General features: G+C 38.5%; 1 protein-coding gene across 1 annotated transcript; it reads right to left on the bottom strand.

Moving 5' to 3' along the window:
* Positions 1–1,177: 1,177 nt before the first annotated feature.
* On the bottom strand, positions 1,178–14,086 carry DMC1 (DNA meiotic recombinase 1). Its single transcript, XM_044441279.1, has 13 exons — positions 14,030–14,086; positions 13,426–13,470; positions 11,722–11,868; positions 10,599–10,681; positions 8,896–8,948; positions 8,096–8,137; positions 6,309–6,384; positions 5,959–6,050; positions 4,186–4,259; positions 3,981–4,095; positions 2,750–2,810; positions 1,822–1,938; positions 1,178–1,247 (listed from the first exon to the last, which is right to left on the bottom strand). Exons 1-13 carry the CDS (start codon positions 14,084–14,086, stop codon positions 1,178–1,180), a joined length of 1,032 nt encoding a protein of 343 aa, XP_044297214.1.
* Positions 14,087–14,895: the final 809 nt, after the last annotated feature.

Here is a 14,895-nt window from a genome sequence, read left to right as displayed (position 1 = left end):
TCTCCTGGAGAATTGCATTTTTTGAGAAAAACAGAGTGCCTCATAGTTGAATCTGCTGGTACAGAAAGAGGAGGAAAGAGTTGATGAGAATAGGCTTTTTGGTGCTTCCATTTGTTACAAATAAGCAGATGGGAGACGTATCATAATTTAATGGTTTTCGCACACAGAAAAAGTGGCAACTGTTAAATTTATTCAGAACACAAGTATGGACATTTCAATTTTGAGTAAACACACCTGTGAATATTCATTACATTTAGGGAAAAATAAACAATTACAATACCTCTGGCTCATACAATTTCTCTTTTACCATATTAGTCTATGCTTTATATGGAAGCTCCAGTGAAAAGTATACTTCAGAAATCGGGATTAATGAATACTAGTGCATTTTCAGTAACATTTCATGCTACTGTATTTCATATTCCGTGCATATGTAGTAAAATTGCAAAATATACAGGAATGGGTCCTTAAATTAGCATGTTTTTTTTTACATCAAAAGCATCCATTAAAAAAAAAAACCAGTAATACAATCTACCTAAAAGAATGGGCCCATTTACCCAATCAAATAAGGGTTGTTTTAATTACTAGCACGTACTAATTACTATTTCCCTAATTATCCATCTGGGCACAGCTTGTCAGGTCTAAACCCAGGTGGCATGGCTTGTTTGTGGGATGATACAGTCTTCAAATAACCATATAAAAGGGTTATCTGTGCATGGGTGTGTAATTTAGGGAAAAGGCACCTGACAAGTACTAGTGATGAAAATGAGCCTATGTTGTTTAAGCCTGTGTGGATTGTTTTAATCATGTAAACTGGATGAATCTCTTAAAATGTTCCGTGAAGCCTCTGTAGGCCTTGATTGTCATGTCCACTGCACACCTCTAAGCCTCTTGAAACTGCTGTGTGTTGACAAGCTTTCTGTACCAAGCCAACTGCTATCTTGCACAGAATCTGTGTTATGTAAAAAGCCCAACCATGCAAGTGCATGAGGGGGTTACTATAGACACAGAGTCAAAATGTTCAAAAATTTAAAAAGATGACAACTTCCCCAGAGATCTTGTTAATAAGCCTCAATTCTAAACATTCTGAATTTGGTACAATGAACACAAGCAACAAAGGAGCAAAGAACCAGATGCGGTTGTCCTAGTGGAAGTTCCTCAACTGTTCACCAGGGTCTGTCTAGTCTTTGGCATCTCCAATTCCTCCAGCAGTTATTGCAAATGTTGCTTCATTTTCAGGCATTTCAGGGCTAAGAAAATGCAGAAATTGACTCAATTTTCAGTATGTGCATATACTGGATGGACAAAAGTTCTATACATACATGGTATCTGCTTTTCGTTCCAAATTACAGAGGAATTGATCAAATTTGTTTTCATAGTCTTATTGATTTCCTTTTTAAATGATGCCATTTGACATAGCAGAAGCAAATGACCCTCATTTTACAAGTTTTTCATGCATGTATTTTCTTCTGTCTTAATGTCACTTCTGATCCATATCATCCAACTAACATACATGCTCAGACCTGGGGTACTTTCAAACAAAAGGATCTTACTGCTATCAATCAAAAGGTATCATCTAGCTCTTCCATCTCTTTTTCCTTCACATATTCTTCTGGTAATCAAAAAGAAGAACCAGTTGGAAAAGCTGGTGCCTTCCCAGCATGTATTCCAGCAGAACTGAAGGGAATCAGACTTGGGAAAGATTGCCTAATTTATTAATTATTCTTTAATAACCTCAGTTCAAGAATAAAATTAACCTGTAATCAAATAATCTAAGTAATATGTCTTAGTAACATGTACTATGCCACTCAACCTCTATATTACCTATCATATATCTTAGCAATACGCAACTCTCCTCTTCCCTTCCGCAAGCTAATTCTTGTTGTGGAAGCATGAGCAAGGATATGGCCCCCAACAGGTTTCTTGGGATCTGCCTGAAATCTAAATCAATCAAACAAGAACAATTAGTAAGAGCTGAAAGGCAACTGCTTTTTCTGATGGGCAACATACTTCCCTTCCTATATAGATGCTTTTGAGTTCCCATCTTGCCAATTAGGCAAGTGCTTTTGGAGCTTGATCTTGGATTCTAGGTGCTTCCGGGTGGAAGGTTCCTAGGTTAATGTTCAAAAAACATGATGTAGTTATGCATCTTTTCCTCTTTTAATGAATTTATGTAGAAAGGAAAAAGATGGAAGCAACAGCAGAAAACTGTAGGAGAGTTACACAAGACAGTGTCTACACCATGAGTAAAATTCATCTTGTTAAATGCATGAGCATAGAGGAAATCTTTAGAAGATCCTGTCTGATAGGATCTTCTATAGGATGGTTTATACCAACCCTTACCCTATGCCCATTGTGCACCATGGCTATACCACTTGTTGCCAACCTCCCCAACAGAAATGTTTCTTCACTGCATGGGAAGGGGTTCCCTGGACTCCCCAAATATAGTGATGTACACACCAAAAGCTCCTCCACATGAGGTGGCACCTTGACAGGATTAAAGAACTTCCTCACATTGAAGAGCTTTGCACACACATTAATATGCAGCTGGAGCCCTATCTAATGCCTGGCAAATTCCTGGATAGCAGAAAAGAATTTCCATGATGGGCACTAGCAGCTTGAGGGTTTGCCCATTTAACTCTGTGACATTCTCCCCAACACTTTCATGTAAATCACCCTTGTGCATCTTTCCACTTATACTAGCCCTTTTCCCAGACTTCCTTAATTTGTAGGAAAAAATAACTTTTCTTACATCATAGTTGCACCTGGGTCAGCAGTCATTTGGTTGGTCATAAACACAGCTACATTATATTCTTCAGTGAAAAATAAAGCACAAGGGAGGCAACAGATATGAGAGAAAATCCATTTTGTTAGTATTCCTGGCAAGAGTCTGTTTTATAATGAAAACTGCAGTCCATAGTACTGAAAAATCTTACTAGGATATAATGATTGTAACACTGAATTTTAGAGTTTCTTTAGATGAGGCATTTATTGTACACTCATGATTCCTCACTCTCAGTAGCTTGTGAGTGCTTCACATGACACTGTCAACTTCCAAGCTCTTTTCTGTGCTTTCCAAGCATTTACATGGCACTTTTTAGACTGAGGAAAGTGTACGCTCCTCTGAAAAAGTAGAATGAGCCAGAATGAATAGCTTGTGTATCTGCAATTCTGCCTTACTGTAGCATCACCCTGTGGTTGTATAACCGAACATATAAAAAGACAGATGAAAAAAAATGGGGGGAAAACATGTAAAGAAGCAGGATTTAATCTCACAAAATATCTAGAAACAGAAGCTCTGGTAAAGTGGCCTCATATAAAGAAGCCCTTACTCAATTATACGGAATTATCAGATTTTTACAACAAATTATTATATTAATTTATTACATTTTCATCTCCACTCTTAAATGAAGGAACTAAGAGCAACATCCATATAATTATATATGTAACCATTTAGCAGCCATCTTTTAAAACAAAAGTTGTCCCAAGGAAGCTTATAATCAATATTATACATTTAAAAAGTATATTTATGTCTGAGTGGTGATTTGAATTTAGGCAAGTAAACCTGACTCTCTATTGATAATTCCAGATTAGCTTTACTGGCAACATGTTATTTGATGAAATTGCTTGTGCTTTCAAAAGTGGTAATGGTCTCCCCACTGTGGCTTGCCTGGCACCCACCTTGTAATCTTTTGCATGCCAGGTTGAGATGACCCTTTATGCCAAGGTCTTTAAATGCAGGGCTTGAGGGGAGTACCCATCCATCACAGGCATGTTTCTTTTTACAGGGACATTCTCCATGGTATCTTTAGCTGTTTTTAATTTGTTTAATGTTTCTTTTGATAAGAGGCTACAGTATATATTGCATTGTTTATATATTATTGTAAACCACCCAGAAAGCTTCCCCTGTGAAATAAATGGAATAAATAAAACACCTATTCTTGTTTTAGAAAAATAAACTCTGTCTGAATCATTTCTTCTACCTTCTGATATTTTTTGAAGCCTTGATAACATCTGAGCAAGTTTTTGTTGCCTTTCAGCCAGCTCCCCACGACCACTGAAGTCCACACGGAACAGTGCCATAATGGAATCTATTATCTGCATGGTAATAGTAAGGACAAAGTTTATGCACAGAAGGAATTGCTTAAAAAACATGGAAGATGTACATTGAGTAACTAATATGTGTACCAGCAGTTTGAAGATGCCAGGTTCCTCATGGAATTTGGCAGCAACATAGTCAAGTAATTCCATTTGATGTTCACCTTGTGAAGAGGAATTGCCATAAAGAAAAATCAGCACCAAAAAAGGCAGTTTCAAATCAATGTGAAAGGAGGTAGAAGACAGAAAAGAAAAATTAATTACAGTGAATGGCAATATCATTTTAAGGTGCTATCCCATGTGTCTTTAAACCAGAAAAAGTTCTACTATCTTCAGCATGCCTCATCCAGCCATGCTGTATGTAGGGCACTTTTTTTAGGATGGTGCTCTTGTTGTGAAAAAAGAACTGGGGAAAGTAAAGCAACAGTTACCAAAGGTATAGGAGGCTTTTTCCTGTGTGGCATCTATTACCATTTCACAAGACAAGTCATAAGTGGTTTCATGACATTATGCTACAACCTTACTAAGCAAATTTAGTTGCTTTTCTAAACTTTGTTTCAAAGGTGACAAACTGGAAAATACTACTAAGGGAAACTAAACACTTGAAAGGTAGTGTGACACCTGGAAATTGCCCCCATTTGGCAACCAGAGTTACTTTAACATTCTGCAACATGCCATCACTAATAAAGTATATCTCTAGTTGTAAAGGCAATTATCTCTAATAAAAATGTTACTGTGCTCATCTTTTATTAAAAATGTTATAGAATCAGAATGGTAGATTTGGAAGGGGCCAGAGGGCTGTTCGGTTCAGTCCCCTGCTCGATGCAGAGCTCCACATTAAACCATTCCTCTCAGATGGCTGTCAGCTGCACCTTGAATACCTCTAGCGTGGGAAAGCCTACAACCTCCCTAGGTAATTGGTCTTATTGTTGGACTGCTCAGGAAATTTTTCCTGATATTTAGCTGGGATCTGACTTCCTGTAACGTGAAACTGTTATTCCATGTGTTGCACTCTGGATGATTGAGAAGAGATTCTGGCCTTCCTCTTTGTGACAGGCTTTCAAGTACCCCAGTCTTCTCTTCTTGAAGCTGAATATGCCCAGTTCTTTCAATCTCTTCTCACTGGGTTTTGTTTCCAGTTCCTGGATCATCCTTGTTGCCCTGCTCTGAACCCTTTCCAGCTTGTCTGCATCTTACTTACACCGTGGTGCCCAGAACTGGACACAGTACTCCAGATGAGATTATAAAACCTATTTTACCTTACTAGAATTAAAAATAAAAATAAAAATTGTGTGTATGCTTCAGAATTTGCCTATGTAACTGTAATAATGTAATGTAAAGCATTACACTTTAAGAGTTTTAAAAATATTGCTCTGTGCTCAGGCATGTAAAACTCAGCTCAAAAACTGCCTATTTATACATTTTTGTGATGAAGAAAACCTTGTACTTGCAACTGTGCTGAAATATGCACTTTTACTGTTATAGGCAAAACTCACACTACAGGGCTGATATGGTTTCAGAGGAAGGTGACATAATGGTACATCAGGAGGGTAGAGGGGATGGAATAGACTGAGGGATCATACAGATGTGTGTAAACTTTATGCTCCAATATTATTAGGTGAAAATGGGTCCATTGGAACTTTAAGTTTTATCCAACGCATTGCTTATTTGAGGTTTTCAATAAAATAACAATATATGGAATACATATAGATCATTTGTCCCAACCATTTTCAGAACAGAAAGAAAAAAGTGAAAAGTAGTAGTAGTATATTAATAATCATCTATAGAATTCATTAGAATCTTTTCTGAGTTGAGAAGAATTAAACCTTAAAGTGGGAAGGGTTCTTCACTTTGCAATCTTACTAGTATATGCCCGTGCATACAATACATTGTCAAGAACTGCATCATGGTCTGCATTGAAGCGGTCAGCAATGTCACGAAGACGGTCTGGACGACTGAAAATGCTTCTTAGTTAAGGAGTCTCTTTTCTAAATCACCTTTGAAATGTGCTGGTTTTTATATATGCAAATGAATATTCCCACCAGCAAAATTACTTGGCCCTCAATTTCTACCCCAGCAAACCTTAGACTGAAAAAATGGATACACTTCCGAACCTTTACTCTGCTTGACATAATAAAAAACATGTTTTGATTTTATTGTTAGGAGAGGCAGAATTTCCATGTAATTCTGTTAGTGTACTGCAAAAAGGATACAAGGTGTTTTCCGTGTCAATGAAGATTATCTTCCCACCAGTGTAACAGCCATCTGTTCCTGGAAGTTGGGCTGTCACTATAATGCACAATAGGAAAAAGAACAAATTATAGCAGATGCTTCAGTATAACTTGCGATCATGTGTCAAAAAAACTGGGTATCATTTGTTATTAGCAATATAAGTAATTTCAATAACCCCACTATAATTAATACATTCTTCACATTTTTCATGCATCATCATACCCTCATAACTACATTACATGTATTTATTTATTTACATGTATTTATAGGCTGCCTATAATTGCCGAGGCCTTCCTACATTAGTGGAATGTATTCTCTGCGGGGGTTATTCCTGAGCCTGGATTTGAAGATGCAGCTAGTATAGAATGCAGCAACTAGGCTGCTCAGTGAGGCATCAGCCATATTAACACTGCACCTGTTTTAAAAGAATTGTACTGACTGCCTGTTGACCAAGCCACCAAAGCCCTAACATTTTTGGAATCTGGATACCTCTATCTTTCATTCAACCTTTAAGAACTTTACAGAAGGTCTTGCTAGTTGTTCTGTGACTATCAGAATGTCACCATGAAGTATTTCAAAAGATACTTCTCAAGGACAGTGCCCCTCCTCTGGAATACTCTTCTTTGTGCAGTTTGAGAAGCAGAAAATGTGATATATTTTAAACACATCCTGATAATGTATTTGCTCACCCAGGCTGTCTCTGGCTTATAATTAATTACAGTTAATCATATGCTGATCCATCTTACTGATCCTTATATTTTGCTGATTGCACTTACTCCAGCTGAAATAACGATAGGTTTTTAAAGTATATTTTAAAATGGCATAGAAAATCTTACCTCTTCATTAAATCTTTTGCAAACAGATCTTGTATGTTTACTATTCATTTTCTTTTGACTCTCTCATTCTACTTAAATTATGAGCCCAAGGCAGGGCTTATATTGTTTACCTTGTTTAATTTGTAGCTTCTAGTTCATGGAGATGCTCTGAAAATGAACGACACTCACCTTCCCTCTTTCTCTCATTACACTGTTAATCTTTCTCTCCAATCTCACACACTTCATTACATTTACTCTGTTTCTATTCTGCCCAATAATTAGAGCTTTCTGGGCAGATTTCAAAGATTTTAAAACAAAATATTGTACATAATATAAAATCTATTTATTTACATATAGACAGACACCACACACACATATCTACCAAAGTTTAACATGAATGATAAATTGCAAGTCCTGTTCATATGCTGCTAAATTCCTCAGAGAGCCCACAGGTCTCGCTGAAGAGTTGGCTCCATAATAAGGGGCTCAACTGTTTGCAAGGTCCTCTCCCTTGTTGCCACATTCTAAGCCTCCGGTGGAAGACATGCCTGGAAGAGAGCCTTAGACAATGAGTGTGGTGCAGGTAGGTTCTGCAAGGAGAGGAGCTCTGTGAGGTATTATGATCCTGAGCTGTGCCAAAGCTTTAGGTCAAAACTAGCTACACACTTATGCACATACGCATTTAGTCCACAGACGGTTGTTGTTGTTGTTGATGATGATGATGATGATAGTTTTAATATAGTATTATGTTATACTTATTAAGTATTATTAAGTGCCATTTCCCACTCCCACATGTATACTTGCAAATCGATTATATTTTATGCAACTCTCCCTGCTTAAAATATGTCTACATTAAATTTTATGCAGATTATTTTTATCAGTTATTTTAAAGGCCAGATACATGATTTTTAACACAGCAAATACAATTATCTGAATGATTGTGTTATACATACCACAAAGAGTATGGGCAAGTTGTGTTTTGCCAGTTCGGAATTCTAATGTAGAACAAAAAAAATTAGAAAAATTGAGATGTGGTAAATTAGTGAGTAATTAAAGTGCTCACCTAAACCATTTAAAGAATATGACATGCCACAAACCCATGAAAATTGTGTAACTATAGCTACTAGCAAGGGCTACAGGATGAGATACTGCACTTAACAGATTTCAGGGCAGTGGAGGGAAGCAGCAAACATAGACTGGGGTAGAGGGAGAAAGGTAGTCAAAAGGAACTGGTGGCTAAAGGAGCTTTCCCGGCCAAGTATAATTGGTAGTATGTGAGACAGCCTCTTTTGGGGGGAGACAAAAATGTGTTCAGTAGCAAGGAAAGCCCAGAGAGGGAATATCAGTATGCTGAACTAAATAGCAGACAGACAGTCTTGCTTTCTTGTTATATATAATTAATATAATTAATTCCATTTGGCAATCTGGTGCCAGGGATGGAGTATGTTTCTCTCAGTAGCTGGCAACTCCTGCAGACCAATGGCAAAAAGGGTGCTGATGTAGGGACCAAGGAAATTAGGAATTTTGCTCCAAAGAAACCTAGGATGCATGCCAGGAGCCAGTAGGAGAACCAGGGTGTCACAAGTCATGAAAAGCTGCAGTGACCCAGTCATTTGCTATGTTAGCAACCAACCAACCAACCCATAGTGGCTTATTCTGAGTGTGGCTTACCATGACCTGCAAACTTGTCCAAAGAATAATTTGCTTCTTAACACACACACACAGCCATGTTGCAGGACATTATTTCACTAACCTCCAAATGCTTCTGTGATTGCCATACTTTCAATCCCACCACCCAGGAGTTTACTAGAATAACAGATAGGAGGACAGAAAGGAAAGTTAGCCAAAATAGGCCACAAAGCCAAGAAAACAATGCAGTTAAACTGTTGCGCTAAAAACAATATGCTTGTGTTGAAAGACCTTGTCTTTGATCTTTTTGGTAGCTTGTGAGGAACAGCCTGGGTTAGTTGACTCCTGCCCTACATGATTAAAAAAAGACTGAAATACTGTCTTTTACAGATACCAAATACATTCTGTAGAGTTAACTGTATGATAGCTAATGTGACTGAATAGCCTATACTAAGAAGAAAGATGCTCACATCCCACTTAAAGGGCTGGTTCAGATATCCATTTGAACTTTCATGAACACTATGGAACTGGCATGAATAACTCCCCTCTTTCTGTTTGCATTCTGCTTCCTTTCCTTACTTCCTAGATCATGGCAACTATAGTTTGTCATAGCATCAACATTTCGCAAACTGTGGCTATTGCAAACCATGTAATAGTTTACTTATAAACCATAGATAGAAAGCCACTTCAAACTATAGTTTCCATTTTTTATTTAAAGGTAAACTATGACTTGTGTTAAGCATAGTTTGCCCTATTCAGATGTCATAACATGCAGAGGTACCACAAACAAGGATGTGAGGGAAGGAATCTGAGCATATAAGCCCTTGTTTGACCATGCCACCTGACTTGGATAATACACAGAATATTTTGCCTTCAGTAAGAATATTTCTCAACCACTAATTTTTAGAATTGCTTTAGAAAGAGCTAGCTTCTTGTTGTGATTGTGGTAGTCCCACTGGCACAACAGCTGGAGGGTGGCAGCAGCACAAGATTCTTCCCATCTTCTCCCACTGTTCTATTGCTCTTATTGGTACTAATATAGCAATTGTGCCTTAAGTGCCTAATGGTGTAATACTATGCATGTTTAGACAGAAAAATGGCCTACAACTCTCCACATGGTCCAGCAAGCATTTCTAAACATGGATAGGACTGCACCTTATGCATGTTAAATGTGTTTATTTATTTATTTGGGAAACTTGTATGCCACCCCATTCACATAATCCTCGGGGTGCCTTCCAACAAATAAATAACAATACAAAAATATAAAAATTGGATACATCCAGGCAATAAATAAAACCAATAAATAAACAATTAATTAAAATAACATTTAAATAAAAAGTTCTTGGCCTGGCGCTGAAAAACAAATAATGACGGCGCCAGGCAGATCTCTCTGGGGAGCGCATTCCATAAGTGGGGTGCCACCACAGAGAAGGCCCTCCTCCAGGTACTTACCCTCCTAATATCTTTCACGGAAGGTTCCCGGAGAAGGGTCTCTGCCGCCGATCTTAGAGGGCAGGAGGGCAAGTATGGATGCAGGTGCTCCTTTACATACCCAGATCCCAAGCCATTTAGGGCTTTATAGGTAATCACCAGCACCTTGAATTGGGCCCGGACTTCAATGGGGAGCCAGTGAAGCTGTCGAAGGACTGGGGTTATATGAGAACAATGCCCACTCCCCGTCAGCAACCTGTCAGCTCTATTTTGCACCATCTGAAGTATCTGGACCGTCTTCAAGGGCAGCCCCACGAAATGGGACTTATAACCAAAGCATACAAACTAGCTACAAAAAAAGTGCAGGAATTAATGCCTTGTTTTTTGTTCACTAACTCAAATTCTTGACTTCCAGTGGGGATATGGAAAACCATTTTCCGCTTCTCACTATACTCCAAAGCAGTTAGAAATCCTGGTTCCTGTGGGGAACATAAAACAATTTAAACAGATTATTTTTACTTGGTATGACCCTTGAGGAATGACACTGTGATTTAAAAATTATCAAGTCATTTGTACAGTGCAAAATGCACTGGATATAATAAACAATATTTATATAACATCCTTGATCCAAATGCCTTATTTTCTTCACCAAAGTCAGTTGTTAAGATATGAAGCACAATTCTCTCCAAGCTTACTCAGAAGCAAATCACATGTCTAGTAGCTCTTATTTTCAAGTAAGTTTGTAGCCTGAATATATTGAAAAAAAATCTCAACAATTTTGCTGTTGCTTATTTTTTGAGAGTTAATGGCAGAAACTTTTATACAGTTGCAGCCTGATCAGAGACCTAATTCAGATTACTGATGTAGTGAGTTAACTTCATGTTTACTGCATGTTTTCACCATGATATTTACATATGGCAAATGCACAAAGTTATGACTCCATGCAGCATGCTTCCAAAATTAATAAGCAGTGAAATAAAATTAATAAGCACTATGCAGTTGCCTCAGATGTTACAGGTTCATCACAGAAAGACAGAGCAGGTAAATTCCAGAATCCATGATGACGGTGTTTGTGCAACATGCAAAACATGATCTCTGAACCCAGCACATTTCCTGCAGGATGGCTCCAATAAGCCCCAGCAATAGCAGAGTAACCAGCTCCCCACTGATGCTGGGGCTTTCATGGCTGTAGAGAGAAAAGGAAACCCTGGTGCTACCCTGGTTTTCTCTGGAATATCTGCAAGAGCAATGAGTGGGAAGTAGGTGCCTCCAGAGCTACATTATCCCAACTCATCTGTTGGGGACATTGGAAACCCCATTGAAAATATGCCACACTGTAAAACTTTCTATGCAGTGTGGCTTATAGTATCATGTGAAGCCACCCAATACATTACAAGAATGCAACTGTACGAGCGTAAATTTTACAAATCAGTTTTATATATCGTAATGATGCCAGTGGGAAGGCCCAGAAGATAATTCAGCTGGATAATCTTAACTGTGAGCAATAGATTTTGCTTACTATAAGTTTGTTGGCTGCCTCTTTTATCTTCTCCACTTTGGCCTCTGAAAGTCCTTTCACATTGCATAGTGCCCGCCTTGTTGTCATCTGAATTCCTTTGATTGTACAAATTCCCACTGCTTTCAGCTTTTTAATATCAGCCACATTCTGTGAAGGATGTACATATGATGCTCATAAAATGCTCTTGATGGTCATAAAAAGTATCCAAAAGATAAAGATTAATCAACTCAATCTTGGTTTCCACTAGAATAAGGAGCATTTATGCAGGATTTCTGATGCTGGTATGGTTAATTATTTACTGAATTTTCATAGTTTGTCCATCCACAAAGTTGGCCATGTATCTTCTTTTACAGAAGATAGTTATTTATTTCAAGAGTTGCCAGATGGCCATCCTTTGGTTTGAAGGCATTCTCTACTTGAAGGGCTGTCTGTCCAAATTTAGATCGAAGATAAAGAATCATGAGTAGGGGGAGCTGAGCCTTGAACATGTCCATAAACAGTACATGGAAAGCAGACTAAACAGGTACCCAGATCACCAGGTGACAATTTCCTATGCTAAATAATAATTTCTAATTTTGCAACAATATAAATTGGGTTCCCTTTTTGCTGATGCTTTTCCTCTTTTTGTGGGGCAATTCATGAGTAGCCATCCTACCATCACCATGTTTCCTGGGCAGTTCGCAGAAGAAAGAATAAAATACAATGCTAAAATACTAAATAAATGATTAAACGCAACAAAGATAATAAATTGCAGTATATTTTTCTTTGTTAGTAGAGCAAAAATAAAACCCCTTAGCAGCTCAAATTATACAGTTAATTTAATCATTGACCACCCAGTTTAATTTATTGTTGTTCAAACACAAGTTGTTTAAAGCTCTTCATGAATAAGAAGGTCTTCACCAGATATCAAAAACCATAGAACCATGAAGTCTAAACATTGTACATTTTTCATCCTGAAACTCAACATACGATAACTTCTTCATAACAGAGTCACCACTCCAACAGATACTTAGGGATAATAAAAGGAAAAAGGATTTAGAAGTCTAAGTATGAAAGCAGTGCTAACCAACATGGGATAGAATGGAGGATGGTGAGGTCTCCCCAAATCACAATTCAACAACCTTTAGGTTAGATAATATATTAGTCACAGCTGGGTACTTGCACAATACAAGGTGTGTCTTCCATAGTGAATGGGTAGGCAACCTGGTACCCTCCGGATATTTTGGAATGTATCTTCAATTAAGTCCCACCCAGCATGGCTAATGGTCAGGGCTTCTGGGAGTTGCAAACCAAAACACTTAGAATGCTACCAGGTTGAATGTATTGGGCCAGGGTAGGAGAACTGTTTTTATATCAGGAGCCACATATCTTGGTGGTAATGTGCTGGAGGTCACATGGTAGTGGGGGATGGAGCCAAAGCCAATGGTAGCGAGGCCAGAGGCAAAACTGAGCAGAACCAACCCCTCTTCTTGCTCTCCCCTTCTCTGCCGCCTTTTCCTTTCTCTATCTTTTTTATTCCTCCCCTTTTTCTTATTTCTAGTTCTCTTCTTCCTTGCTCAGCAAATGTGGGACAAACAGATCACGTTTGCCATAAATCTGAACTGTTTGCTTGCAGGGAACTTTTGAAATTAGAGGAAGGTCTGTGGATTGCTCATTGCTGTAGTAGACAGATATAGATGGAAATATATCTTTGAATGTGCTTACAATTCCTTGCTTCTGTAGAAGATCAATATCCTGGAAAAAGGATTCCTAAAGGGATGCAAAACCAATAATAACCAGTATTTTGTTATTTGAATATTCATCACTCCTAGTTCAATTAATAATGTTACCAGTTCTACCATTTTAAAGTTGTTTTTAAAAATTATTAATATTGTATATGAATATTGTATGTATTATTTCACATGCATCTGAATATACAAATCTAATTAGTTTAAGAATGAACCAGCCATCCTGTGGCTTTTAAAATTATTATCTTATAGAATCTTCTCAAGGAATAAAACGATGAAAGAAGCTGAGAACCACTATTTAACTTATTTTATTTGTTTATTTATTAGAGTTATATCCTGTCTTTTCCTTTTTTAAAAAAAAAACTCAAAGTGGCTTCCATCAGTCTCTCCTGCAGTTTTCAATCTTATCCCTACAATAACAACCTTGTGAGGTAGTTTGGGCTGAGAGTCTATGACTGGCCCAAAGTCACCCAGTTGGCTCCATGGCTAAGCAGGGACTAGAACACAATTCAGCTGAGTCCCAGAGCTGCACTCTTAACCAGTACACCACACTGTCTCTTTGCATTAACTGTGCATCATACCTCATCATCTTGGTATCCTAGTTCTTCTTGTACAACTTGATCATCCATAGATTTCATTGTGACAGAAGAGGTAATAACATTTCAGTCAATACTGTGAAGAACAATTAGGTAATTTTAAAGAATACAAAGTAACAAGCCATGTAACACTGGAGCATGAACCTTGTGTTGCTGCTATAGGATTGCTTCCATTATTTCTACTATAGCTTGGCCTATAAGGGACTGTGTAGGCTTAAGAAATGCATTATTCAAACTGAAAAGCATTTCACCCTGAGAAATAGAAATATTACCTATTGTTAGGGTAAGTGAGGTTTGGAATTGGCCTTGATCCACATAATTTCCAGACAGAACACAGGGAAATTAAGGTATTGATCAAAAAGTCCTTTCCAAACAAAGGGGTACAATAAATCTTTCCTCATCCATGACTTGATTGTGGATGAGGGGGCCTGACCTGGCTTGCATAACAGAGACCTGGGCGAGGGGGGGGATGTCGGGATGTCGTCCTCTCTCAAATGTGCCCGCCCAGGTATCTGGTTCAGCACCATCCACGCCTGGAGGGGAGGGGAGGGGGTTCGCTTTGGTTTACCGAGCCTCCATCTCCCTCACGGGACTTCCAGTTCCTTCGAGGCCAGGGCTGGAGTGCATCTACTTGGTGTTGGGTGACCGAGACAGATTGGGGATTCTGTTGGTGTACCATGCACCCTTCTGCCCAACAGTCTCCCTGCCTGAGCTGACGGAGACTGTCTCGGACCTGGTGTTGAGGACACCCAGGATGTTGGTCCTGGGGGACTTCAATCTCCATGCCGAGTCTGGTCTGACCGGGGCGGCTCAGGACTTCATGGCCGTCATGGAGGCCATGAAGTCCTGAG

This window comes from Varanus komodoensis, unplaced genomic scaffold (assembly GCF_004798865.1).
Source record: "Varanus komodoensis strain SLA01 unplaced genomic scaffold, ASM479886v1 scaffold39, whole genome shotgun sequence".
Classification (NCBI taxonomy): domain Eukaryota; kingdom Metazoa; phylum Chordata; class Lepidosauria; order Squamata; family Varanidae; genus Varanus; species Varanus komodoensis.
This window is presented reverse-complemented; position numbering and strand designations above follow the sequence as displayed.

Coding starts and splice junctions, on each gene's coding strand:
- DMC1 (XM_044441279.1), bottom strand. CDS start 14,086: ATGAAATCTATGGATGATCAAGTTGTACAAGAAGAACTAGGATACCAA. Junction 6,385..8,095: donor ACTTGCCCATACTCTTTGTG/GTATGTATAACA, acceptor TGTGCATTATAG/TGACAGCCCAACTTCCAGGA. Junction 1,939..2,749: donor GACCCAGGTGCAACTATGAT/GTAAGAAAAGTT, acceptor TGATTGATTTAG/ATTTCAGGCAGATCCCAAGA.